At 40.7% G+C, this 27,512-nt stretch overlaps 2 protein-coding genes across 2 annotated transcripts; one reads left to right on the plus strand and one right to left on the minus strand.

The window, feature by feature from the left end:
• Positions 1-1,271: 1,271 nt before the first annotated feature.
• MBLAC2 (metallo-beta-lactamase domain containing 2) lies at positions 1,272-7,917 on the minus strand. Its single transcript, XM_075020365.1, has 2 exons — positions 7,434-7,917; positions 1,272-4,706 (listed from the first exon to the last, which is right to left on the minus strand). The coding sequence occupies exons 1-2, from the start codon at positions 7,876-7,878 to the stop codon at positions 4,321-4,323; spliced, it is 831 nt and encodes a 276-aa protein (XP_074876466.1). The 5' UTR covers positions 7,879-7,917; the 3' UTR covers positions 1,272-4,320.
• A 312-nt stretch (positions 7,918-8,229) lies between these two features.
• On the plus strand, positions 8,230-25,689 carry POLR3G (RNA polymerase III subunit G). The gene is made up of 8 exons (XM_075019962.1): positions 8,230-8,654; positions 10,687-10,815; positions 12,752-12,881; positions 17,024-17,086; positions 17,823-17,873; positions 23,115-23,185; positions 24,057-24,191; positions 24,633-25,689. The coding sequence occupies exons 2-8, from the start codon at positions 10,696-10,698 to the stop codon at positions 24,717-24,719; spliced, it is 657 nt and encodes a 218-aa protein (XP_074876063.1). The 5' UTR covers positions 8,230-8,654; positions 10,687-10,695; the 3' UTR covers positions 24,720-25,689.
• Positions 25,690-27,512: the final 1,823 nt, after the last annotated feature.

Here is a 27,512-nt window from a genome sequence, read left to right on the forward strand (position 1 = left end):
ACTACTGACCCCAGATGACAGAGAAAGGCTTTGCACATCCTTCATTAGAATGGAAGCTGTGTGTTGCCACATTTTATAAACTCAGATCTGAGGTATCTTAACTTCCACTAGAAGTTACCTTGTTCCTAGACATGTAATGGGGAATGATTGATACACGGTTGTACAGCACTTTGAAATGATGACACCTGATCAAGTGGGTTAGTCCTGCTAAGTTAGGTTGTGTGATAAAAGACTCCTCTGCTGTCACCAAAAAGGACCTTGGAACAAAGCTGGGTGGGGGACCCCAGTAACACTCTTGACAAGTGGAGCCTCCCAGCTGGCTGCTCCCAAGTTAATTTTTTTATTGTTTAGATAAAACCAACATTGTAATATTTTTTAATTATTTTCATTTAATTGCCTTATTTACCTTATAAACCCATCTTATTTCTACCTATATTTGCCTTCAAATTCTGTCCTCATCACCCCATAAAATTCAAAATTTAACAAGGTAAACTAGTTTTGAAAATAAGATTGTATTTGTGCTAATATGCAAAGAGATTGACTTGAAGACTGCACCCTGACACCAGAACTCCTGGGAGGAAAACAAACGCATCATGTTAACTGAACAACCAACATATGCCTGAAGTCCAGTTATCAGTTGTCTGGAAGGAAGCATATCTTCATTTTTAAATGAACAGGTGCATTTCACCTTCTCCATTTATTCTTGGCTTTATACAGGCACGTTCCTGCTGGTTTTCATGACAGCAGCTGCTTTTGTTACTCACAGACTAATTTCCACAAAACTTCCAGAGTTAGCAGTTAAGAAGGAGTCTTACCTTTTACCAGAAACTAGACAGCAAGTATGCTATGAATTATTTCAAGCTCAGTTATGTGCTGAACAGAAGCTATGTGACCATTTTTGTTTCAACTACAGTAAATAGTTGTTATTAGCTACTGTCTTGTGTGGAAATAGTAATCTACATCACCACAAACTGCAACTGACCCCCAAATATATACTTTCATCGCATCCATGTTTTCTGTATGCAAATTCTATTGAAAACTTTGAAAACCTGAAATTTGTGTTAAAATGTGGGGGTTTTTTCCAAGAAGTACCCACTCACGGTTTTATACAAGCTTTGCGGCATCCGTCTATGATAGGTAAATGTTTCTAATGCAATCTCTTGCTCAGAAGCATAAAAAACACAGCTAGCAAGTTCTGAAGATTTTAGACTCCATTTAGAATGAAAAAGTGCTTCTCTTGAAAAATACCTAGAAATTATGAGTGGACTGCATAGGATTATAACATTTTTTATTATGATTATATATGATAAAGTTATTTTTTTATGTGTAAACTGTTGTTCAACATCACAAAAGTCTTGACAGATTACAGAGCAAAACTTCCCATCTGTTTTTTTTTTGTCAATTCCCCAATCTACTGAAGACTCCATTAACATACATTTAGATTTTACAAATAAACCAGCACAGTTCTAAATACCCAAGATGTTGCAATATTTAAACTTACACTGTATGTTTTAAATATTTAATCCAGGTAGCGTTAAAAGGCCACTGTCAAACTCTTATGACTAAAACTTTCTAATTCTTAACAAAAATAGTCAGAGCCAGTTCTTTATACTTAAGACATATCACTTACCTAGTAGTGAATTTCTTACAATACAAAAATAATTTCAAGACCCTCAAAAACTACTTTCAACTAGATTATAGCAGCAGTTTACTGATATGCTCCACTTTGGGCTATGTTCACATAAAGATCACTTCTGAGCTAGGAAATGATTCCCTAGATTTTGGTCAAGGACAACAACCCAGGCAATTGCTGTTATCTACATATACTTAATGGACTTAAGCATGGCTTAATAGGGAATTCTGACAGTGATCTGGACATTTAAGGGTCTTCTAGCTGATACTGAGCACAGATTTAAACACAAACGATGGAACATATCTTTCCTTTTGAATGGGCATGCCTGTGAGTCTTCTCTTAGGAGCTCAGGTTTTACAACACAGTAAAATCTGGCTACAGGGCTTCTAATATTGGATCAAATAAACAAACCCATAGTGGTGTAACACAAAATGCTAATCCAACATGATCTCACTGTTCTAATGCACTTTTGCAAAATTTTAGCAACTGGCATACACACTGGCAGGCTTTGTGACAGAAGAGGTCTCTCTGTCTACGTTATTGCACGGGGTTATTACCAGTGCACCAGCCTTCACAGAAGCATAGAGCAAGATCACTACTGGTATTATGCCACAGATGGCTAATTTGAAGGAATTCAGTTACTGTTGGGTAACCTGTGATACCACGGCTTCATCTGGATAACTGGCGTAAGCTTCAGTGCTATGTATTTCTTCAGCCATTCTGACTTTCCCACTTGCCACCTCAGATCTCCGATTGTCCATTGTGAACCCTTGGCTATCAAGAACAGTGGCTGACTGCTATGTAAATAGCAGCATGTGTCAGCAAGCTAAAAAGGAGAACCACACCACGGAGTTTGTTCTGGGCATCTTCACTGAATTATTTTTTTGCTTCTCAGGCTAACCTTTTGTATTTCTTCCTTTGGCCAAACAAGGCCAAAATAAAAACCTCTTGGCTTCATTTATGACCGAAGTCTACCCACTGATTAGACACTCCTCATGTAATACTCTAATGTACTTGGATTTCTCCAAAAAAGAGACTATGATCCGAGTGATAACAGGTCTTTCAAGTGCTGCATTGCTTCACCTCTCCTGCCCCCTCACAATTTTGCTTCATCTCAGAGATAGGCACTGCTAACAACAACTAGGCACATCACAGGCTATCAGTATAAATCCTGGTGAAGAATGTATCCCCATAAAGTGAAAGCCAAACAAATAAGGTTAAACTGCACTAAGATTTGAGGAAAACATTTGCACACTTTTTAGGGAAGTATGTATGTCTATATACAAAAATAACATCAGACAGTGTCCTTTTAAAAAAGTTAAATAGAGAAAGAGACTGTTAGAATAATTACACAAACTCTAACCATTTCAACAGCTTTTAAATATCACACGTTCCATTTTCATCAGCAAGTTGCAATGTCATTTAGCATTTCTCAATGTATTCAACTTTTTTGGAACAAAAAAATGCAATGCACTTTACGTTTCATAAAAACCATATACACCAAACACTTCATAAGCAAACAGTAAACAGTTCAAATTACATTCACTTTGTGGTAATAAGGGTACCAGCCGTTTAATACAGCACCTGCAGTAGGGCAAGGTAATGCTAAAGCCTCCATCCTTCCCCTACCACAGAGCATTAACAGCCAAGTTACAATCCAGTCACATAAAAATACTCTTAAAACACAAATAAAACCTTTAAGCTTGTCACGGTCCAGTTCTCTCAAATTTACAGAACAACGTACTCTGTAAATAAATTTTCTTTTTTATGAGCTCATCAGAAAAAAAACAAACACATCAAGCAAGGGCTCAATCCACTTTGTACAGGCTAGTCTAACACATTAATTTATTAGTTCACAAATTCTCTAATTCCTAACTCACACATCTATAAGCAAACCAGTTCCCCAGCTGACGGTGAGAGTGCTCATTCTTGCTCCTCTGTCATGGTGCAGGTGTTTCCCTCACCACACTGGTAAGCATGAAAGCCTCAACAGTCCGTCAGCTGTTGGATCCGCATCAAAAGCTTTTTGGGTAAGCTGATGTATCTACACCTTCCAGCTTGGAAGTTTGGTCTATAGCACTTCCACATGTTAGTGGATTCTAAAGAAACTGCCAGACAGCTCCTTTGCAAAGATGCAGGCAATGATGGGTGCAGCAGACACCAAGCGGCAGGTGACAATGGCTGCAGAATGGCCCTTACCTCTTTCTGCCCACTGAGTCCTGCATAGGTGTTGCTCTTGCTTTGACCTAATGGCGCTGCTCCCAGCAAACGCCATGTCTTAACACAAGCTGCGTTAGGCCAAAACCTGAGCAGGACTTGAATGAATAGTCACAAGCCTAGTGCTACATCAACAAGGGTTCAGGCATGAATGTAAACCCCTCTCATTTTGGCATACATGCATCCATCAGAATCATAACAAAAATAAAACAATATATTTCAATCACAGTATGTGTGCAAACAAGCCCTGAAAAAATAGAAAGAAAAATGGTAGCTTTGGCTAAAGCTACTAGCTTACGTACTTTCTATAAAAACAGCAGTAAAGTAGGCAAAAATAGGGGGAATTTTTGCAGCTCATCTGTATCAATTTGCCAGTGCTTTACTAATGCATACTGCTTTTGCTTGTATCAACACTTTCACAAGCCATTTGGTTTTTCAACAGGGAATAGATCACACAAAAAGCACTGTCACTAAGAAGTGACTCTCGAATTTGTAATGCGCAGTGCTATGCTTGCAATAGATCTCATGGCACAAGCAGAAACCTTGTGACAAACTCCAGCTTGCGAAATGTAGTTGGAAGCTAACCGATACAGCCTTTCTGCCCCAAATATGTTAAAGTGCCCAGGCAGTACCTTCTCCACAAGACCTCTGTCCACCAACTCCATGAGGCGCTGGCAGCTTGCAACGTAGTCGCTTATTCTGCTGTAGGGAAGCCAGTCAATCATGGATCCATCGTACACCACGTCTCCGCTGAACAAAATCTTCCGGTCTTTGTCATGTAAGCAAATACTGCCTCTTGAATGACCAGGCATGTGCATGACAGTAAGCTGTCGGTCTCCAAGGCTTATCACATCCCCTGTGAACAAATGTGTTACAGGAAAACTTATGCATTTATCGTGTATATTAAACACCACAAACAGTATGACCAACACAGACGCTGAGAGTTTATGCATACTATATATCCACAACAATGGGCGCGGGACATTTATTTTCTTGGTGAATGCCAAAGGCATCTAAAAGATACACTTGACAAAAGGGTATTTTCTAATGATTGTAATAGTTAACACAGGCTTGGGCTGTATTAATTGAATCTGTGCCCCCCCTCACCCCAATGAACTAAACAATGTGAAAAGAAATGTGATAGAGAACATAAAACAGGAAACAAACAGAACATATATAAGCCGGGTATCTTTTGAAAGTTTCCAAAGTAAGTATTTCACAATTTATTACCATTTTACCCTCGCTTCACTTGCCTAGAATTGCATTGCTGTTACTTTTGAAAGGCAAAAGGACAGAACATAAATTGCTGGAGGAGAACCAAGACTGGCCTTCACACACTTTCTTCTTATTATTCGATCAGATAAATAAAAATAGAACTTTCTTAACATTAGGTCATTTTTTTGCCAGCTTAAACGTGAATGCCTTTTCATTGTACTAGCCATTGAACGGGTACTTTCAGCAGAAAGTCAGTCTGGGGATGGAGAACAGACTAAGTCTGCTGTTGATTTTAAATTGTAACGCCAGTTTAATTATAAATGTGCAAACCCCATTAACTTACAGGTGGTAAATATGTAAACTTTAGGGCTGTGTAGGGAAAGACGACCAACACATAAGCAACCTTCCCAGAAGCAGCTGTTTAACCACTATATGAAACAGTGCTAAAAGAAGTAACATCCAGTACCATTGTAAAACTATGCTTAAAACTGTGATACGCATTTCAAGTTCCAAGGAGAAGAAGTTACCAAAACTCTACTGTATTAGAAATCTGAAAAGTTACAGATCTGTCTCACACCAGAGACATGCATGCCACAAATTTACTCAAGGCTCAGCAAGCCCAAAGTTACTTAACTCTTGAAAGGCAGACCTTCTGTGACAGGACCTTTGGATTTCAACTGAGAAGGATTACTGAAAATGCTAGAGCAGTGTTTGGAAGTCACCGAAGAGCTAACGCCTGTCCATGCTGTACCCAACAGTGGAACAGATACCTACGTTTGCAGAAGCAGCTAGTTTCAAAATTACCAAAGAGGATTTTTAGCCAAATTCTCTCTCAGGGAAATGCTGGGAAGCCTTGGCAGCAGAAAGAAAGAGACTTGACTATTGAGAAGATTGTGCAGAAAATGCCCGTATTGGTAAATGAAACCACAGTGGAGGTGGTGAAATTAATGGAAGACAGTGTTGCAGTGGGTTTCAAACTGCTCCTGGCACTGAAAAGAATAAAAAGAAACAGCACATGGCACCCAAAATTTAAAGAAGTGTACAGAATTTAAGAAAAATTCTTAAAATCTGAAGCTGAAGGGACAGCTGAAGGAAACTGTGAGTCTGAGAAGATACAAGTGACTAGGAAAACACTAAATGGTAAGACACAATACAAGTAAGTGCAATTTTAGCTAGAACAGCCAAAATGAAAGGTGCTTGAAAGATCTGGTAAGATTAAGGTAATGCAAAACCTAAACAAATCAAGCAGGCAACATACAAGTAAGAGCTGCTGCTTTGGATTGTAACATTCTGTGTTTTCAGTGTTACTGGATATCCTCACCCCACAGGAACAACACATGCACTGAAATGACATGCCACTTCCATGCAGTATGTCTCAATGAACATTATCATCTTAGAAACTCTGATGTTATTTTGACAGCGAGTGTGCTTGATTATTTAATAACTCCTCCATTTAAAGAAAAAACAACTTAAAGCTTCTGTTGACTGACTATGGTTAAATGTCACACGAGATCCTTCTCTGAAGCCTTCAGCAAGTTCAGTTCTGCTCTTCCAAGCACCTATGTGGGACAGCCTAATACGGCCAAGAAGAGACTAAGTCCCCTGCAAAAGGTGTCACCTGTCTGTCAGACAGCTACCCTTCAACTTCTGCTTCACCATATTGTGCAGGTAGGTTGTTTGTTGCCAGCGTAACCTAGTCTTTGTTACCTATGCGAGACTAAATGGAATTTTTTTTATCTGTAACGAGCCACTTCTGTAAACGCTGCATTTGCACAAATTCTGTAAACCCAAATCGGTATTCTTTGCAGTACGTATTTCCAGATATTGCTCTGCTCTTTACACTGCTATGCCTGGACGGTTTATAAATAATCAGGGTCACCAGACGCCAGAACTGACTGACACGGTGACAGGACTGTCAGAAGCCTAAGGCTAGACCTGGGGTGTCAGCCGCTCAAATTACTGTCGAGTGATTCTCATTCTAAGGAAAAAAAAAAAAACCCCGCACCAACAGGCAAAGAGGTTAGGCAAGCACAGGGTATTTGACACATGTTTCTCGGCTCCCGCCAAGGCTTTCGGAACCGGCAGGAGCAAGAATCTGACCCGCTACGCATCTCTTTCGTCCCGTGCCACGCCGAGGACCGCGGACGGCCTGCGGATTCTGCAAAGCGCCGTGCGGGGCCCGAACGTTAAAGCCAAAACCCACCGGTGTAACCGCGACACGGAGCACCTGCACCAAGCCCCCCCGCCCGGCGGAGGCCAGAAAGCCCGCTGCCCAGGCCTCCCACGCAAGCCCAGCACGACTTCAGCCCGGCCACGCCAACTTATCAAAAGGGCCGCGGCCGAAGCGGGGCCGCCGGCCGCCCCTTACCCTCCTGCAGCAGGCGGCTGGGCCGGACCGGGGGGACGCGGAAGTGCCGTGCCCGCCAGCCGGGCCGCGGCGGCCGCCCCACCTCCCGGTCCGACAACCAGGTGACGGCCTCGTAGTTATCGCCCCGCAGCAGGGCCGCCGCCTCGGCGCTGTGCACCGCCACCTCCTCGAAGTGCTGCAGCCCGCCCGAGTGGTCGAAGTGGACGTGGGTGGCGACGGCCAACAGCGGCCGCCGTCCGGCCCCCTCGGCCGGCTCCACCAAGCCGGCGGCCCGTAGGTAATCGGGCAGGCTCCGCAGCCCCAACCCGGCGTCGATCACCACGTCCCGCTGCGAGCCGCGCACCAGCCAGATGTTGGCCCGGTTGCCCGACTCGTAGAAGCGCTCTTGGATCCAGAAGATGCCGTCGCCCAGGGGCTTGTGCGCGAACCACTCCAGCGCCGACATGGCCCGCCCGGGGCCCTCCTCAGCCACCAGCTTTCGCCTCCTCAGCCCCCGCCCGCCTCAGCGCCGCGGCGGGCGGGGCGGACCCGGGCCCGGCCCACTGCGACAGCGGCGGGCGGGTGAGCCAGCGGGGGATCCGTGAGGGAGACCTGAGGGGGGGGGAGAAGCTCGGGCTTTGCGTGAGGGGGCCGGTGGGGGGGGAAGCCCCCCGTTCTGTGGCGGCAGGGATCGGGCGCTGCCCGGGGGGAGGCGGTAGGGACCCCGTCGGAGGGGAGAATAGAGCCGTAGGGCGCGGGTTGTTGAGGGGAGCGGGGAGACCCTGCGGGGGTGTCCGGCGGGCTTGGGGAGGGGTGGCGGAGGGGCAGCGCGGGGAGTGGGAGAAGGGGGCGAGGAAGGAGCCGGGGGGCTCTGCGTTCTCTCTCACACGGCAGGGATAAAGACTGTTACCTTCGGGGGCATCAGGTGAAAAAAAAAAAAACAAACCAAACCCCGACAAACCAAACCCACAAAATCCCAGATTTCAGTCCTTTCTCCTGTACCTGCTCTCCCCTTCCGCTGATCGCACCTGTCTCTGGAAACCAGGGGTCCGAACGCGATCGAGAGGGGTTTTTTTTCCTGAGGAAAACGCCCGATAAGGAGAGAGCTCTTCTGGCTGCCGAGTCTCCTCACACCGTTCCCGCCAGCCGCCTCCCACCCGGCGGGGACCCCCTTTCCACAGGCCTTCCCCGCCCGAAGACCCCCCCGCTGCCTTCCCCCCGACCGACAGCCCGAGCCACAGCGTACGTAGTTTTGAAGGGGTTTTAAAAGCTTAAATCTGAAACGCGCCTCCGCGTGTCGTAGAGCAAATCGCGCGCAAACTGGTCTTCACGCACCAAAATGCCCCCCGTCTGCTCTGTCAGGCATCCCTGGTGGCAGCCAAAACGCTGCTTGTCCTGGTAACTTTGGCATGCTGGGTGACTTTAGTCGTATAGCTCAACTCTTCTTTCACCGTTTCTGCGATCGTCTTATCACTGTCACCTCATGATGTCGGTAGACATAAACCACCTAAGCCAGTATCCTCGAAGAAATCACGAGTTTCGGTAAAACTGCGGAGTCGAAATACCGCTAGTTTTAAAGGCCGTTACTTCTCATCAGACTAATGTGCTGTTTCAAAAGAATCTTACCAAGAATTAGTTTTAAAGCAGCATTTTAAAAATGGACCTTTATATTCACTAGATTTAATGCAAACAGTGTGCCTTTCCTTGCTAACTGGACGTCGCGCTTCACTTTTTTTGTTTGTTTGTTTTCTTCTGCTGTTGGTTCCCTTTTTTCACACCTAGATAATATAATTGCTCGTGTTTGGAGCTTTACTGTATCTTTTATCTTTCTTCATTCTGCCAGGCTCATATCTTGCTTTTCATCCTGTTCTCAAATAAGCTTGCTATTTTTTTTTCCCCAGTTAATTAAATGCTCAGGCTTGGCTTTTGCTTTGTTGTCTTTCTTAAAATGATTTATTTAGGTCTCTTTGCTTATTTTTAGACAGTTTTCTGTGCTGCTGGCTGATGCGGTAATGTATAATGTGGTTTTGTTTTATCCAAGCAGAGTTTATTGCTGTTGAAAACAGTAAGTAGAGGAATACTTGCATCAACCAGTGCCTCACTGGCATTTAATAAAATGGCCATTGCTTAAAAGGCATTGGGCAATCTTAAAAGAGCTTAAGTATGCATTTCTTTGGTCCTAATCATAGTTTTCTCCTAGATTCCTTGTTACTTTAGACAAGCGTATGAGAAGCTGTAGTTACTGTGATGTTTCGTACTTCCTGTTTGAATTCCTCACACACACTAATGGTGGGAATAGATGTGATGATACAGGTACAGCAGCAAATCTGGAACAGACATGTTCTTGCCAAGCAGGGTGCAATACGGTAACCTTGCAATTAATGGTAAACAGCACGTGGGATTTCTGGGCTGGGGCCTTGAACTGATCTTTACACAGTCTTGGGGAGTGAGCACAGTAGTACTTTGGTTCAGCCAGGCTTCTTTTGGGGCCCCTTTCTTGACATCTTCTCTGCAAAAAGTGTCTCTCTCACATTTTGCTTAACTTGCCAACCCATGGGTCGTATAAGCCTGAGATGAAGAAGATTGGCATAACAGTGAAGGTGGTGAGATGTGACTGTAAATGTAGTTTTGCAGGCTATTTTTCTCTTACACCCTTATTGAAATATTTTAGTTACAATGAACCTCCTTTTATCAGCAGTTAGCTTGCAGACATACTGGAGTCCTTTGATGCTTTTACCTTGAATCTCTGCTTTTGGCTCCTTGTCAGTACACAAAGCTAGTTACAAAGATAAAGGAAAAAAAAATAGATAGAAGGATGAGGAAGCCATGAGTGACAAACACAAACTGGTTTTTGGAGACAAGTTTAGAAACTGCAAAACGTATTCACAGAAAGTTCTGGGTCCTTGAACTTTTTTCCCCTTCCCCATGCCACCCCCCACCCCACCTTGTTTCTAGTTCTTCTGTCCTGGTTGAACTCAAGTCAGTGAATCTCAGGTTAAGAAGAAGAAAGTTTTAAATTCCTTGGTTAGGAGATAGTTTCAGGCATGCAGAGGTGGCTAGCAGAAATGAGGAAAAGGAATTGATTTTAGGCATGCACCAAATTTATAGTATGTGGAAGAAAGTTAGATGGGCATTAAAAATGGCTTGCTATTTAAAATGATCTTTGAGAGTGGTTTTAAAATTACTGTAATCTTTGTTAGACATTAATTTTATAGGTACATGCATTTGATACATGTAACAAAAACAAATCTTTAAAAAACTGTAATATTTTCAGTTACTCCAGATGGCTGGGTCAGGTACAGGAAGAGGACGTACTGCATTTACCTTCAACATTGACGCTCTTGGCTTTGGTAAAGGTGCAGCTCTGCCTGATACCGTGTCTAAGCCTCCACCAACATATCCTGTAAGTACAGCAAGTATCTTAGAGCACAGTCTCTGTGTTTAGGTAAAGTGTATTCACTCTCATGTTTAGATAATGTAATGAAATACAAGAACAACCCTAAGCACTTTAGGTCAGTTTTGAAGTATTTAATGTAAATAATTTGTTTTCTTATTATTACTTCCTATCCCTTTGCTAACTGTTGTATCCCATATTTAACTAGATTGCTTGCAAGATGTTGATTCGTTAAAGTACTCATCATGATTTGGTTTTCTGGACATTACAGTAACAGAAACACTGGATACTGAATTTATCTGAAATGGAGTTACGCTAGTCTTTGAAGCTGGGAATGGATTTGCTGATTTTAGAAATTTACTGTTGATGCAAATGTAAAAGATTTTGGATGATTGTCTGGTACCTCAGTAGCCAGCATTTGAAAATAATTTGAGAATAACTGAAGGATATTTTATGTAATTAAGGAAACTTAATTGAGATTTGGCATTTGAAATGTATTTGAAAATTAAAGGGGAAGAAAGAGCATTTTCTGACTGTGTTTTGCTATGCAGGGAAGCTTGGACAATTTTGAGGTGGAAAAGTAGTTTTAGAATGTTGCAGTTTTATATAAGAGCACTTCCCAGTTATGTCAGGATTTGATCAAGGTGCATGAAATTTTTCTCAATCTCATGTTATGGTACAGAACTTGCAGGTTTGACATATATTTGGTGCTATGCTAAGATTTCTCTGAACAGTTATTTCACCCAAGGTTTTGCCTTACTGAACCAGATGTTATATATCTTCTCAGCCTGCCTTTATAATTAAGTTATGTGATTTCATTGATACTAAGCCATCTGTAATTGTTCCTAATGTGAATGTTGCAGTCTGCTTGATAGCACAAGGAAGCTGAATTCTGTGTGAACTGCAGCCTCTGCAGTTACAGTCAGCAGTGAGTGGATCAGCCTTGCAGGAGAATTACTAGCCCCAGTGTATCTAATGTATACCATGGAGAAGCTAGAGATGCTTTCTTCCTTCTGTGAACAGAGTTTCAGCAATAAATTAAACTTGTCAGGGGGAATCTAGTGCCATTCAAAAAAATCAAAGTTAACCCAGTGGCATAACTAGGAACGATAAAAATTGCAAGAGTTAGATTTAATGACTGGGCAGTGACCAAAAGTATATTACAGCTGTTGACTTACAGTGGAATTACTTTAAGCAGTGAATTGTTGCTATTGCATATTGCTAATGGACACATTCTGAGTTCTTACAAATTTCCTGTAAATGCAATTAGAAACCCAATTAAGGAGCAGCAGCTTACCATCAGCAACATTAGTGATTTAAAATGTTGGCCAGCTAGCAAATATAGCTGGAAGCAGTAAACTCTGTTCATGCTCCAGCTCTGGTACTTGTGATAGCACTCTGTGCTTTGCAACCTCCCACATAGGTATTGATTGTGCACCATCTGTCCTGTGAGAGAAACAACATCCATTCTGTAATTTTGTCTCTGGCTCCAGTGTTCTTAAAACTGTTTTTGGGGTGTCCATGTGATTCAGAGTGATCATACTTCATGTAGTTAAAACACTGCTTTAGAAGAGATTAAGGCCAGCTCTACTCTGACTGAGGAGAGAAGCAGTAGTTTGTGATTGAGCTAGGCTGGTGTGAAAAACTGCTTTTGGCAATTAAGAGCTTAGCATGACTATGAATGACTATTTCACAGTTTTAATACTGTTTTTTTCTTCATTTCTTGATACATTTTTGCAGAAAGATACAGCGAAGTTATAAAAGGTACAAATTTAGTTGTAAACATAGTTACGCATGTCAGAATGCAATAAGGTGTACTTGCCAAGTAGCATAATGCATAGTTGTAGTCTTCTGTGATTAGCTGTGTTTGTTGTAGCTTTTGTTAGTGTTCCTGTATATTTGATGGATATTAAGACCTTATAAATAATAAACATAATTTGTACAGAGTACAGAAAATAAGCCAGTGCCTCTGAAAACAGGAGAAGATGAAGATTACATGTTGGCCTTAAAACAAGATCTTAGAGCAACTATGAAACAAATGCCATATTTTTTGGCAGTAGAAGAAGATCATGAAGGTTTGTTTGTGTGCTTTTTATTTTTATTTATGTCTTCAGTACTTATTATTACATGAAGGATGATGTAGTGAAATGCATGTGTTGAAGATGTATTTTGTACTCATAATGAGGAATAATAATTGGCAGCTTAAGATAATAGGGAATTTTTCTTCTTTTACACTTATTGAAGTTGTAGATCACACCTACAAGTGCTGTAACCAGAAAACAATTACTGTGTGAAAAGGAGAGGTATCACACATCTGTTCCGTATGATATACAGTAAGAAATATTTAGACCAAGTGTATGCAGTCCTTTCAATTATATGCTAACCAATACAAGTGAAATACACACTTCTACATGTTAAAATGCCTTAAAAATTTTGCATTGGAGCAAAGAAATCTGTAGTACTAATGTTGAAATTTAGATTCCATTTTATTTGTGTAAAGACATACTTAAAATAATCAATGCTGTATTTAATAGTTGGACATTCTAAAAGGTACTAATTTTTTTTCCCTGAAGTCCATTCAGGAAAGATCGGTAAGTATTACTGACAAGTCACCTCAAATACGAAGATCGAGATGAGGATAAGTAATTTACTGAGGTTCACATCAGAAGCAGAGCTGGATTATAAGCCAAAACTTGATTTTATTCTACTTGACCTAAGAATGTCTTTTGCTTTTCCATAATTAAAAATTAACTGCTTTGTTATTGTTTGATAACAATAAATGCTTGCTGTACTTGGCATCCAGTCATAGACCATTATACTGTTAAAATCCAAGCTTCCTGGTCAGAAAACTGAGCTGGTGGGAATGAAGGAAAGGGGAGCAGGGTAGAAAGACTTTAGTGTCTGTTCACCTTGCTGTAGGGGCATTGTAAATCTAGCAGTCACAGGAGGTTATTACTTTGAGGAGTGCTTCTTTTCGTTTGTGATTTTTTTCCTAGTTCTATCATCCTCCTGAGTGCTTGTTCTGAATGGTATAAATGGCAAGTGCTGTTACAGAAAAATAGGAAATACAACATATTAGGAAATGCCGCATGTGTTAGACCCTAGGCCAAGTCAGTGCAATAGGCAGTTGCTAAAAAGCTTTCTAAACATGTTTGAGAAATCCAAAGTGGACAAACACTGGATAATCTTTTCCTTGCTATCTTGAGCTGATTTTGAATAATGAGAGCTGGCTTGAACTCTAAAATGTGAGGTTCAATTTCCACCCCAAAACCATCAGAATATTTTCTGACTTAATATTCATGATGTCGATACGATACAGGTACATAGTCCAGTCGCCTCTGAGTTTTTAGTAATTTTTGTTCATGGCGTAGTGGTGAATTCTAGAGGTTTTGAGAGTGCGTGCAAATTTGTTTTTTATTAGGCTTTGAATGTAGCACTGATTAACACACCTTATTCATTGTCCACTTGTTCTTGTACTAAAGCACTGTTTAAAATGGAGCAGCACTCTGCAGTGTGAGCAGTGAACACACTGCTGACCAGACATTGCGGCTCACAAAATGCAGAATGCTTCCTCTGACCTGCAGCTGGAGCCCAGCAGCCACTGGCATGCAGCAGGCAGCTGTAGTGCAGCACAAGCACAGGGCCAAGGTGGACCCTGAGGATGCGGCCAGGTAAAACCTTGGTTATGAGGCAGGGAGAATAGACCTGATCTTCATTTCTAGACCCCTTTATGATGGTAGAAGAATTCCAAATTACTCTTTTATCACATCTCCTCTTTCATCTTCTGAGTAAACAAATTTCTGTCTCTTTGGATTCTCATCTCACTAGAGGCTTGCCGTACTCTTGATCTTTGTCAGGCTTGAAGTTTGCTATTTCTGTTCGAGGCACAAAAAAGGGAAACTGCTATGCCTGAGAGCCGGTCAGGGTTATTTCCAAGGAACCAGCTACTCTATGAGAACTTACTGTCTCTCTTTTCCAACTTTGCCTCATGTGACCGTTCTTACTGTTCACCTCAAAATCGTCTTTGTTTCTGCAGCCTTCTTTCTGAGATGGAGCGATCGATCTCTGTTGCTGAGTGTGCTCCTTAGTAGCACTGCCAGCTTTGAAGACTGTTTTTCTACAAAAACTGGCAGCTGCAGGGAAAGCAGGTAGACAGCCACTTGATAGACTCAAATAATGCTTCCAATGTTCTCATCTCCCCAAGGGTAAGTTGGTAAGTTGAGGTAACTTTTTACTGAACCTTTAGTTGTAGAAAAATGCCTCATCTGAGGGGTGGGGTATAATTACATCAGTAGTGGTCTGCAGCTTAAAAAGTTTGCTTTCATCTCAGTCACAGTATGCAGTTGTCTCTGGGACTGCATTATGTGGCAGAAGTGGCTTACGTTTAAGAAAATTGCTTTCTTGCCCCAGGGTAGATTATTTTTAACTGATCTTTTCTGTTACCTCTTTTACAGCCCTTTGCTCCCCTGTATTTCATCAAAACATCTGGTGAGACTAAAGGAGGGGGACTGTGGGCTGGAACTTCTAAAATGGCTTTGCTACAAGAGCAAGTGGCTTGTTTTAAACCCTCAGCACAACATCAGTGAGCCAAATGGTCCTTTGAAGTGTGAGAAGGGAAACATTTTAATTAGTTAGGACATAGCTATCTATCTTTCATTATTCAGATAGTAAATGAAAGCCACATCTAATACTACCTGGCAAGTTTGATGGGTTAGTGTGCCATATAGAACAGATTTTCATCATTCAACACTCATTTTGAGTAGCAGGTGTATGCTACAGTAAGTTCTCTATTTTCTTCAATTCATAAGCTATGCATCATTCATATTTTTTCCTGTAGGTATATCTGCTATGACTGGGTGACTGTCATCTTGGCAGTGGATTGGAATTAATTCATTAGCTGTGAGTGGCGAGAGTCAGTCAGATCTATTTTTTTACTGATGACATCAGCAATTAGTACTTCACTAAAGAGCCTTGAGCTGAAATCAAAACTACTAGTTTCTTTCCCTTTCTGTGCAGACAGTTTTCTGCAGCATCTGTGAAGGCCACCTACATTAAATGCCTCTTGAGACACTGTCATTTTAAATGCAAGCTTTTTGTTGCACAATTCGAAGTAGGTCTTCTGCTTGCCCTCGTCATAGCTAAGTTTAAAAATGAGCTTCATTTCTGATGCCTTCCTTCTCCCTTCCTTTTCTCTGGTGAGTATGTTAGAATTTCTTTGACTGCAAAGGTCACAGTTTGTTACCATTTTTTGTACAATACCCACAAAAATTATCCCTGCTTGGGTAATGAGTTATTAGTGCAATCAGAGTCAGTAATTTTGCAGTAAGTGGATTTTGCAGTTGGGCATGGTCATTTGCTAAGAAAAAAATGGGACTGATTTAAAAAACCTTAAGTTTGATACTGCTTTTGTCATTAGAGATTGCACAAGAAAGTTTTTTTGCAGTATAAATGGATGTGCTTACACTGTATAACTACTGTATTATTTACAATGCATTTCTCAGTTTAGTTCTTGTGCCTGGACAGAGGTTGAATGGACTAAAATGTGTTGCTGCTGCTTACGACACATCTCTGTTACGCTGCAAAGCTTTGCCATTGCAGAAGTACTTGAAGTCTTGGGAGTTGATTATGATCAGTCTGAGATGCGGCCTTCTGAGACTTGGGAGTTCTGGATACTCTTTATGATTAGCACAGTGGTGATAAATGTCACTGACTGGTTTTGTAGCAGAGGTTTGAGTGTGGAAACTCTTGAAGAGTTAGCGTTCATTTGATGTTTCAACCTTGTTTCCCTGACTATATCTGCATTTAATGTTTTCATGCTTTCCAAGGATAGAAGTATAAATTACAATAATTTTGGAGGGTTGGGTTTTTTGTTTGGGTTTTTTTTTGAGGGGGGGGGCGGGGGGAGGATGTTTTGATTGAAAGGAGATATCCCAAAAATGCAAAGCAATATTTGGGGGTTTTGCCTTTTTCAAGGGGATATAAAATCCAGGTCTTGCAAGTACTTAGCAAATTATTAGTCCTGGGAATTAGCATGAGAACTGCTGAAAGTAGTGACATTTAACTGTTTTTTAAGTGTTTGACAACAGCACAAGAAAGTGTTCAATGTGGAATTAAAAAAACACACTGTATGTTTAGTTACAAGAAAATATCATGGACAGTGCCTGGAGTGCCTTTTTAATTAATTGAATTCAGTAACTCTTTGTATCCTTCTCTATAGTAATTGAGAGGTATCGTAAAAAGTACCAGAACAGTGGAAAGGAGCATCAAACATGGACCCCGGGTAATATCTGAGATTATCAAAGGCTAATTCTTTATTAACCTGTGAAATGTTCTGCTCTTTTAAATGTTTGATTCATTATTTTTCAAGCAATAAAAAAGTATGCAAATCCTTACCAAGTCATGTATTCCCTGTTGAGGGTTATGCCCTTTGCATGTTTTCAGATCAAGGCGAAGTATTGTTTGTGGAAAAAAAAATAAGAAAAAAAAATCTGATTTTATTTATATTTACTCAGTTGAAACAACTGAGTTGCAGCAAAAAATGCAAGCTTTAGTGCTCACTCTAGCTTACATTCTTTCTTACTCACCAAGCAGATACCAATTTTGAACTGGGAGCAAACATTGATGTTACTAAAAAAAACCCAACCTGATGTCTCAGTCACAGGTAGCTGGGTTTTATAACATTGAACTTCCACAATGCTATCTGTATAGCTCACTACTGCAAACTTAGTTATAGAATGTAAACAGAAGGGCACATGGGCCACTGGAAGAGCTGAACTTTGTCTCTTTGGGGCAGATGCCAGTTGTCGTTAAGTGAGTGAAATGCTAGTCCTTGCTTGGGTTCCTCAATTTAAATTACAGCTACAATTCCATTAAACTGTTGTGTGCTAAAACACTTAGGCATGCATGTAAATAGGACCAAGCACAACAGGAGCCCCTACCTTTCCTTGGTGGGTGGCAGGGGGAGGATTGCTGTTGTAAATCGTTGTTCATATGTATTAAAGCTATTTTCTGTACAGATTGGAGAAGACTCCCAAGAGAGGTGAAGCCAAAGAAAAAGACCAAAAAAGGTATATTATATATTTTTAAGAAGCATTAAGTACGCATCAAGTACACACTAGTTGAGTGGTAGAAGATGTACTGGAGCTTGTTAGGGGAAAAAAATGGTAGAAATGTTAATTAGTCTGAATAGTCAGGGGTTTTGGCAGATTTTTTCTAAATTTATTAATCAGCCTGTCTTTTGTGGTTTTTGCTTTTCTTCTGTAGGATGTTCTAAGTTACCGGAACAGATTTTTTAACATATGAGTTATGTAACAGTGGAAGATTAAAAACAAAACATAAAACTTTTTGTTTTGAAAGTTTGTATCTTTAGTCAACAGTCTTCTTCAATGAATAGCTGGCTGTTCAGATTTCTTTATTTTGGGTTTCTTAATTATCTTGTTTATGATTTGGTTGACATGCATTTTTTTAAAGCCTTTTATTAAAGGCTTAATTATTAAAGGCTTAATCATGTGATTTAATAAATCACATGATTTAATGTAGGTTATTTTCTATTTTCCCTGGTTTTACATTTTTTGTTTATTTTCAGCTTTCTTCTGCAGAGTTGTGAACCAGATCCTTCAACAGCAGTTGGAGCTGGTATTGCTTGTTCTTACAGGAAAATCTTTTCTATTACACAGCGTCATACATGTATTTGTTTTTCAGAGTGTTTTTTAGTATGCATGACTTATTTTAAGTTCTCTGTAGAAGTCTGTTGGTCTGTTGATATGAAATAACACTTGGTCTTCGGTATCTAGCTGTCTCATATAATTGTTTATTTTCTTGTTCTCTTTATCCAATTTCATGTGTCATTTTTCGGTTCAAGGATAAAATAGAAAAAGAAATGTGCAGTAGTCATGGAGACTGGCTCAGCTGGAAGCTTTGTTCCTTTTAAGAGCGTCCTTGAGAATCATGGTACTAAAGGTAGACTGCCAGATTCAACTGAAAATTAAATACTTATCTGCAAAATCTCTAAAGATTAGACCAGTACATACCTACATATTTTTTTTTCCGGAAGAAGAAACTGCATTGGCTTTTATAAGCCTATATGTAATAATTAGCTCCTCAAGATCCAATGAAATCATAAATGCTGATTTATTATTCCTTGTTACTATAATGTCATTATCATAAACAAAGAGAGAGTCACTGCTCACTGTGGAGGATTTTTCCTCTTTATGTTGTGCCAGTTTCTCAATCTGCTCTTAAAAGTGCATTTGCTTACATAGCTGTAATGACAAAGATCAGCTGACCATCAGAATTTGATTGGATTAAAAAAAAAGGTTCCTCTAAAAGCAAAAATCATGTGGTTTTAGTTTAGGGGTTTTTGAGAATCCTGATGATACAGAGGCCATACAAAAGTCATGTGACTCAGGAGGTTTGTAAATAGCTAATCAGTGACACATTAGCCCTTCTGGTACATATTTTTATTGTATTTTGAGGACAGCCATCTTAGGTGACACTTTATAACCAAGTGGAACAAAGGTGAGGGAGTCAACAGAATCTGCATGGGAATTCAAACAGGCTTCCTACCATTCTACCTTTGTAGATCATAGAATCATTTAAGTTGGAAAAGACCTTTAAGATCATCAAGTCCAACCATCAATGATGCCCATTAAACCATGTCCTGAAGTGCCTTGTCTATGCGCTTTTTTAATACCTCCAGGGATGGTGACTGCACACTTCCCTGGGCAGCCTGTTCCAATGCCCGACAACCCCTTCAGTAAAGAATTTTTTCCTAATATCCAATCTAAACCTCCCTTCCCACAACTTGAGGCCATTTCCTCTTGTTGCTTGGGAGAAGAGACCGACCCCCTGTCGTGGTTTAACCCCAGCCAGCAACTAAGCACCACTCCCCCCCCCACCCAGTGGGATGGGGGAGAAAATCGGAAAATGAAGTAAAACTCATGGGTTGAGATAAGAACGGTTTAATAGAACAGAAAAGAAGAAACTAATAATGATAGTGATAACACTAATAAAATGACAACAGTAATAATCAAAGGATTGGAATGTACAAATGATGCACAGTGCAATTGCTCACCACCCACCGATCGACACCCAGTTAGTCCCCAAGTGGCGATCCCCCACCCCCACTCCCCCCAGTTTATACCCTAGATGGGACGTCCCATGGTATGGAATACCCTGTTGTCCAGTCTGGGTCAGCTGCCCTGGCTCTGTCCTGTCCCAGCTTCTTGTGCCCCTCCAGCTTTCTCGCTGGCTGGGCATGAGAAGCTGAAAAATCCTTGACTTAGTCTAAACACTGCTTAGCAACAACTGAAAACATCAGTGTGTTATCAACATTCTTCGCATACTGAACTCAAAACATAGCGCTGTACCAGCTACTAGGAAGACAATTAACTCTATCCCAGCTGAAACCAGGACACCCCCACCTCGCTACAACCCCCCTTCAGGTAGTTGTAGAGAGCAATCAGGTCTCCCCTCAGCCTCCTCTTCTCCAGACTAAACAGCCCCAGTTCCCTCAGCCGCTCCTCATCAGACTTGTGCTCTGACCCCTCACCAGCTCGGTTGCCCTTCTCTGGACACGCTCCAGCCCCTCCATGTCTTTCCTGCAGTGAGGGGCCCAAAACTGAACACAGGACTCGAGGGGCGGCCTCACCAGTGCCCAGTACAGGGGGACGATCACCTCCCTGCTCCTGCTGGCCACACCATTTCTGATACAGGCCAGGATGCCGTTGGCCTTCTTGGCCACCTGGGCACACTGCTGGCTCACATTCAGCCGGCTGTCGACCAACACCCCCAGGTCTTTTTCTGCCACTCTTCCCCAGGTAGGTGGCAGGAGTGGTTTGGGGATGACTACACAGTTAGATTATGGGTGTTGTCCCAAAACTTGTGGGATCATTCACCGGGTGTGCAAGCCAGTAACACACAGTCAAGTTATTAGCTATTTATTGGCAGTTCTGCACAGAAGGGGGTGCTAGGGGGTGACCCCGCAAAGCTAGCACACCCAGCACTAAAACAGTCATTGATTTATACATTGTAAATTAGCATAATTACCATCTCATTGTTTATCAACCTTTTACTGGTACCCATAATTCTATATCTTAAAGCTGATTGGTGTATAGTGCCTCATCTTCATTTAAAGGTGCAGCGTCTTTTAATTTTTCTGTGCAAGCTCAGTGGGTGAGGGTCTTCAGGTGGACGTGGGTATCCAAACTTCTAGAGGTGTGGTCTTCATGTTATAATTAGTTAAGTTCACCTAAAGGGCGTGTTTTCACATGGAACAGCCAAGCTTCTTGGGCAACCAGCCCACTAAAGTTTCTGGTTCCTAGTTTTAGGTCAGTTTGTTCCTTCTATTCCATTGTCTTGTCAAGAGTTACTTACCCAAGTGATTTACATCGATTACTTATCTTTTGTTCCCTGAGTTTATAAAAAATTACAACCATAAAGATTTCAGTATCACCGGGACGGCTTCATTTTGACACACCTCTCCTTCTCCTTTTCTGTTTTCCCTGGATGTTTTAACCTAAGACTTGACCACCTGCCTTCTTGGTGACAAAAATTCAGGTAGAATTCCACATCTCTCCCACACCCTGGGCTGTGGACCACAGTATCCTACATACCAGCAGTGCTTGCCAAAAAAAACCACCTAAAGCATGGACTGGGTTCAGCTTTTGAAGGCCAGCTATATGCATATGTATGTAGCAACCACATGTGTGCATTTAAGCCCAAGTACTGCAAGAACAGGTATTTGGAATGATTAGATTGTATTCCATTGTACGTGGATGTAAGGAGCTGTTTTGCTTGAAGTTCTACTAACGATGGGTCAGTGTCTCTAATTTTATGATAAGCTCCAGAGACGCCCAGCATTTAAGGAAAGATGTTGCATGTCTGTTTTCATTTCCAGGCTGTTTGTTCTATAGGCATTATCTCCAAAAGCCTGCAGGGGGTTGTACAGAGATGGTAATTTTGAGTCGCACTTTCCACTTGTTTTGTTTAAAAGCCGACTTCGTTCTGAATGTGTTTGCTTTGATGCTGTTCATATGTTATTACAGAGCAGCTTGACTCCCCTCAGCTCTGTGCGGTGCTTTTGTCACATAATGCCTTCCTGGGCAAAACACTGAAATGAACTGAATGTTATTTATGACAAATGCTTTTGACAAAATACAGTTGTCTTCTTAGCAGCTCTTAGTGTTCTGCTTCCTTAAATATTAGGCCAGATAAAATACATAACCACATTGGGTTACTATCTGCTCCAGAAAGGATATCCCTTACATCAATGCATACTATTTTTCTTTCTGATACCACTTAGTCCAGCCTAGTGTAAAAAAGGTGCCAGTTACATCAGCTCACTTGTCTGAAGCTACCTTGCCCATCAGAAGCTGTGTAGCTACACCAATATGGCACTTTACACAGGCAGTTTTACCCTGCTGAGAAGAGCTAATATGTGTTAGGTGCAGCTCTGTGTTTTAAGTTTCATGTGATCATGCTGAATATAGCAGGAGAGCCAAAAGGCATTTATGTTGTGGAAACAGGACGTCTCACAGGGCTCTCTGTAAATGCTGTAACATCTCTCACTCTGGAGCTCTTTGTCTCTCCTTATCTATTGGTCAAACGGCACTCCTGGAATTGGGACAACATAAGTTTAGGGTGCTGCAATTCAGGTAGCTCTTACCTGGGTATATGGAATGCTATTTTTGACCTTCACCATATAGTTAAGTAGCATAATGAGGTTGGATTGTAGGGAGTAACTTGATAAAAGATTATGTTCATGAATCAAGGGACTAGGTGGAAATACGCACTGTGGACTCATCAGATGAGAGCCAACTGTGGTCCAAAAGCCATCGAGCTGCAGTAACATGTCTACTGTGTTGGAGCTAATAAACTGCTGTCTGCCTTTTTTTGATCTGTCTGAAGCAACCAGCTGTCATTAATGTGTTGCATAAAGTAGTAACATTAATGAGTGTTTATCTTTTCAAGATCATGAAAAATAGCAATTGAGATTTTGTTCTAGTTTCTTACCATATTGTTAGTATGTAGGTGAAAAGTACTTTGTGAAGCTGAAGATCATACTTTGGCCAAACCTTTACTCAACTGCCTGTTCAAAGTGAATTTCAAACTGGCTATATAGGCATCACTTACATAAGTTGGGCATTTATACCTCCATGAATGATATAGGTCAAAGTCTAAGGTAATTTTAATACAGACGGTATGGGATTTCCATGGCATACTCAAGAGGTAAGGTCTTTAAGAGCAAGTAAAATGAGAATTTGTGTTCTTCCATATTAAAAAAATAATAGTGGTGTATTTTTTTTCAGCAGGTGCAAACCCAAAAAAGGCAAAAAGTTTTGAGTCTAAAAGTAATCTGGATGTGTTGAAAAAAATTGAGGTAAGATGTGCATACTCCTTCTAAATTGTACAACAGAAATTGCTGAAGGAAAATGAAACCTTTAGTATGTTTTTTGGTACAAATGGAACAACCAGAGCACCCTTTTTCTGGCCTTGTCTTGTAACTCTGACAGACAACTGTTCTGCAACGTGGTAGCATAAGGGAGAGGATAAGGATAGAGCCTGGCTGTGGAAACTATTTTCTTTGCTCCTGTTTGAACACAATGACCAATTGTTCTGCACCGGCTAACAATGTAGCCTAATTGTGAACAGCAGAGCTACTATTAGAGCTTATGAAGGAGGAATTGGTGCCAGAGCTTTTAAATCTATTGCTGTTTCACCAATCTACTGATGTTGGAAGTTAAACAATTTACTAAGTTGAGAGGGAAGAAACATATAGGAAGAGAAACTTAGGAGGAAAGTGACCTTGGTTTTGGAGGCGACTACCCACCTAGCAATGGGAAGCTTAGAGGTGAAACAGCCTTGTATGTTTTCTCTTGGTGATCCATCAGTTGTTTGGTGCAGATACACTACTATATATAATATGTGGTACTGCTTTATCAAATACGACATGGTCTTCTACTGTCAGTTATTCTAACAGTGGATGGTAAAGGGAAATCATCATCTCAGTTTATTACACAAGACATACTTTTTTAGACTTCAAGTCTGATGGCTAATGCTTGATCAAGTAAGTCTGTATGAAGTTCTCGTGCTTCACATCATGTTGGTTTAAATATTGACAAAAAACATTTGCACAGCATTGTTACGCTAGTTGTCTTGCTGTTAACTGCAGCATAACATTTTGGTAGTGTGGAGGATATGCTGTTGCTGTGACATGGGATTACCTTGTAAAGGAGATTGCCTTGTGACAGGAGTTAGAAAAGAAGGATGATGAAGAAGAAAAATCTGAAGATGAGGAAGACAAGAAAGAAGATAAACCAAAAGACAAAGAAGGTGATGATGATGAAGAAGAACCAGAGGAAGATGATGAAGAGGAGCATGAAGAGGTATAATGTTTTCCTATTTACACAAAGTCAGATCCCACTCATCGAGTTCTGTGTTGGCTGTCAGCCAAAGAAATGTCCCTAGCTTCTCTGACACTGAGGGAGAGTTGTAGTGAGAGGCATTATTACATTAATTTTCTTGGCTGCACTGCATTGTGTTGTAGTTAATTTAAGTGGGTGTTTTAGACTTGTTACTCCCAAAGAGCTCTGAAAAAAAGATCTTGCAAGCAGGAATGTGTCCTGCCACAATCAATACATATAAACTCTTCCTTCATAGATATCAGAACTTCATTACAATATTCTCCTTATTGATTCCCAAGAAATAAAACTCCTATTACTGTTTCAAGATGTGGGTGCTCATGTGCAGTTTAAAGCATGTTCCTTTCATAAATTGTCTCCTCCACAGGTAAGAGTGCTAGATGTTTTTTTTTTCTTTTTGTTTAGGAAAATGACTACATTTCTTCATATTTTGAAGATGGAGATGACTTTGGTGATGGCAGTGATGACAATATGGATGAAGCAACGTATTAGCTATTGTTGCTAAGTGGTACACTGCTCAAGCCTTACACTACTTGAAGTAGAATTCTGGAGGTAGGCTGAGTATCAACAGAACTAATGCTTTAGCTCTGTTGGTTTCAAGTATACTCTCCAAAAACACACTGAACAATTCTTTTTAATTGTACTATGCTGTAAAACAGGATGTGGGATCCTTTGTTTTGTTCTTTTGCCAAACGTTCTGCAGACATGCGCCTTTTTAAGGTTCTCTGGAATGTCTACTGATGGAGTAAGCTATATGCCATTGTGTTGCCTCTGCACAGAAAAAGAATGTATGCATTTTAATCAAAATTGTGCCTAAGCATTTGCACTAGTCAGTTCTATGCTTTAGCAGTCAAATCTTGAAAATAATAGTGAAATTCTTGATGACTGCAGCAAAAAAGAGACATGGCCTTTATGAGTGTAAGCTGCTGTATTTGGCAGCTGACTTCTCTGAAGGAATTTATATAGCTTCTGAATTCAGGTGACAAACTGACAACTAAGCACTTTAATATAAACTGACTTGAAAGGACCTTAGTAATATAGCCAAAAAACATTATGAGAGTATTTTGAAGAGCTATTATTCTAGTTAAAAGAACTCATAATTTTTAGTATTTTGGTAAAAAGGACTATAATATGTAACTGAATCACAATTAAATATGAATCAGTGTAAGTAGTAATTAAGGGTCGTTGAATTTAGAATGAATATAAGGCAGAATTTAAGACTGGAAATTAGGGAATTCTGGTTTTCACCAGTGGCACACAGACAGTGAAGAGAAGTTCAGTCATTCACCTCAGTTTCTCTGCCTCTTAAGGCAATACTAACTTTCTTACCTCACAGACCTGTTAAGTGAGATGGCAGATGATAGCTAGCTGTGTAATTGTTAATGCATTTATTCACTTTCCTACAGAACAAACACAACAGAAACTTAACAGACAGCAAATCAATACAAAAAAACCAAAGATGTAGCAAAAGAATGTGGTATTTTGATGGATGAGGTTTTAGTTAGGAAAACAAAACAAGAATGCTGAGAATAACAAAACCATAATGTTTGGAACATCAATTTTATTTAAGAATCAACAGCTGAAGTGTAAAAAACTTATTCCTGAGATCAGACACTTGACGAACAGAGTGACAGAGCATTCCCCATGTCCTGTTGTCCTTTGATAATACAAAATATTACTGGTCAGTGCTGTTACATTACTGTTGATCAGGGCTCCTGCTGCTGTTGTTTTTTAACTTTCTTAAAACATTCTGTTTCTGATAACTAGTGCTATTATAGGTCTAATGAAAGAACAGTTTTAAAACAAAGCCAAGTCTTTTATCAGCAAAGGGAACTACAGAAGTTTTCCTTGCAAGTTTGGCATTCTGTCAAGCAGTACTTTACCTCACCGGTGACTGGAAAACTGTACCGCATTACTCTATGAACTTCTGTGTGCAATAAGAACTTATTCCTTAAGGTGTAGCTTTCAAATGTTCTAATAAAATACATACTGGTTGTAAAGAAAGTGAAACTAAAACGCTATGCAGGTCACACCTCAGAGGTATACCAATTTTATTTTGAAGTGTTCATACCTATACAAATAAAGTTTAATAAACATTCTGCTGCATTGCAAAGGAAATGTATTCTCTCTGTTCATTTTCTTCTAACATCACACATGCCAGCAGTTGTTTCCTCAACAGGTGTGCCTGTTTCTTGCATGTGATATACGAGAGAGAGACAGAAGATGTTGTAAACAAGGTGAGCATGCTGAAAATTAAATTTGGTTGCCTCAAATGTAACTAATATTATGTTCTACTAGCTGTTCCCCCTGATGCAAGATGAACAGGGAAACTCCTTGCCTGTCACACAAGGAACACAAATAGATGGCTTTTGCCAGACGGAACCAGAGAATTAACACTGGAAGAGCATTACTGCACGAGTTAAATTTTGTCACAAGCTGTGGCTTGCCTGAACAGGTACAATACCTTGTTTTGTAGCAGACACTAATTCTGGAGGACCAATGACTTTCTTCATTCATCATACTGTTAATGGGAGAGACAACTGCCTCCGTGCTGTACTGTTGAAACATATTACTCTAGCAGAAATCAGGTCCTTTTGAGACCTTTAAAAGGTGAACTATGGTCACCTCCGTCCTCCAGAGGGAACTGCAAAGTCTTAGGATGGACCCTCTAGGACTAGTTTAACAATGGCAAATGAGGCCAATGCTTACAAATGCGCTAAGTTCTGCAATGATACAGCTCTGTGCCAAGGCACTTCTGAAATGAAATGAGATTGTGCTGTTCCAGAGGTGTAACGCTTGCAGCTGCTTTTATAAGCTGATTTTCCAATTGCTTAGAATTTATTGCAAGACCATAATGTTGATAAAACCTAGACCGTTCTTTGGGTCTCAGCAAACTTTGGGTTTGGACAGGCATATATGCAAATCCCATCTTAATAGCACGGCAGACAAACATGGCTACTTCATACAAGAAGGCACTGCTTTTAGTGTGTAGGTATCCATCTAAGAATTTCACTGATCCCCACCTTCATTTTTCCTGCCTATTTCTTAATCCTCATTTCACAGAACTAACAAGTTCTCAGAACTTTATGCAGACAAGTTCCAAGTTCTACAAGGCACCACAGGATAAACCACTAAGGCTCCAGTTATGTTATGCTAGATGTTAATGCTATACGCAGCTACTGCCAACAAAATACCTGTTGGCCAAGGATTTTTATTTTAGATCATACACAGAAACTAGCCAAAACAAATACAAGTAGTGGCCTCCTGTAATAAAAATATGCAAAG

Source organism: Buteo buteo, chromosome Z (genome assembly GCF_964188355.1).
Source record: "Buteo buteo chromosome Z, bButBut1.hap1.1, whole genome shotgun sequence".
NCBI classification, from domain to species: Eukaryota; Metazoa; Chordata; class Aves; order Accipitriformes; family Accipitridae; genus Buteo; species Buteo buteo.

What these genes read in the sequence shown, in the direction of transcription:
- MBLAC2 (XM_075020365.1), bottom strand. Translation starts at nt 7,878, where the DNA reads ATGTCGGCGCTGGAGTGGTTCGCGCACAAGCCCCTGGGCGACGGCATC. An exon ending in CAGCCGCCTGCTGCAGGAGG is followed by an intron (nt 4,707 to 7,433) that starts GTAAGGGGCGGC and finishes ATTTGTTCACAG; the next exon opens with GGGATGTGATAAGCCTTGGA.
- POLR3G (XM_075019962.1), top strand. Translation starts at nt 10,696, where the DNA reads ATGGCTGGGTCAGGTACAGGAAGAGGACGTACTGCATTTACCTTCAAC. An exon ending in AGCCTCCACCAACATATCCT is followed by an intron (nt 10,816 to 12,751) that starts GTAAGTACAGCA and finishes TAATTTGTACAG; the next exon opens with AGTACAGAAAATAAGCCAGT. An exon ending in GCATCAAACATGGACCCCGG is followed by an intron (nt 17,087 to 17,822) that starts GTAATATCTGAG and finishes TTTTCTGTACAG; the next exon opens with ATTGGAGAAGACTCCCAAGA.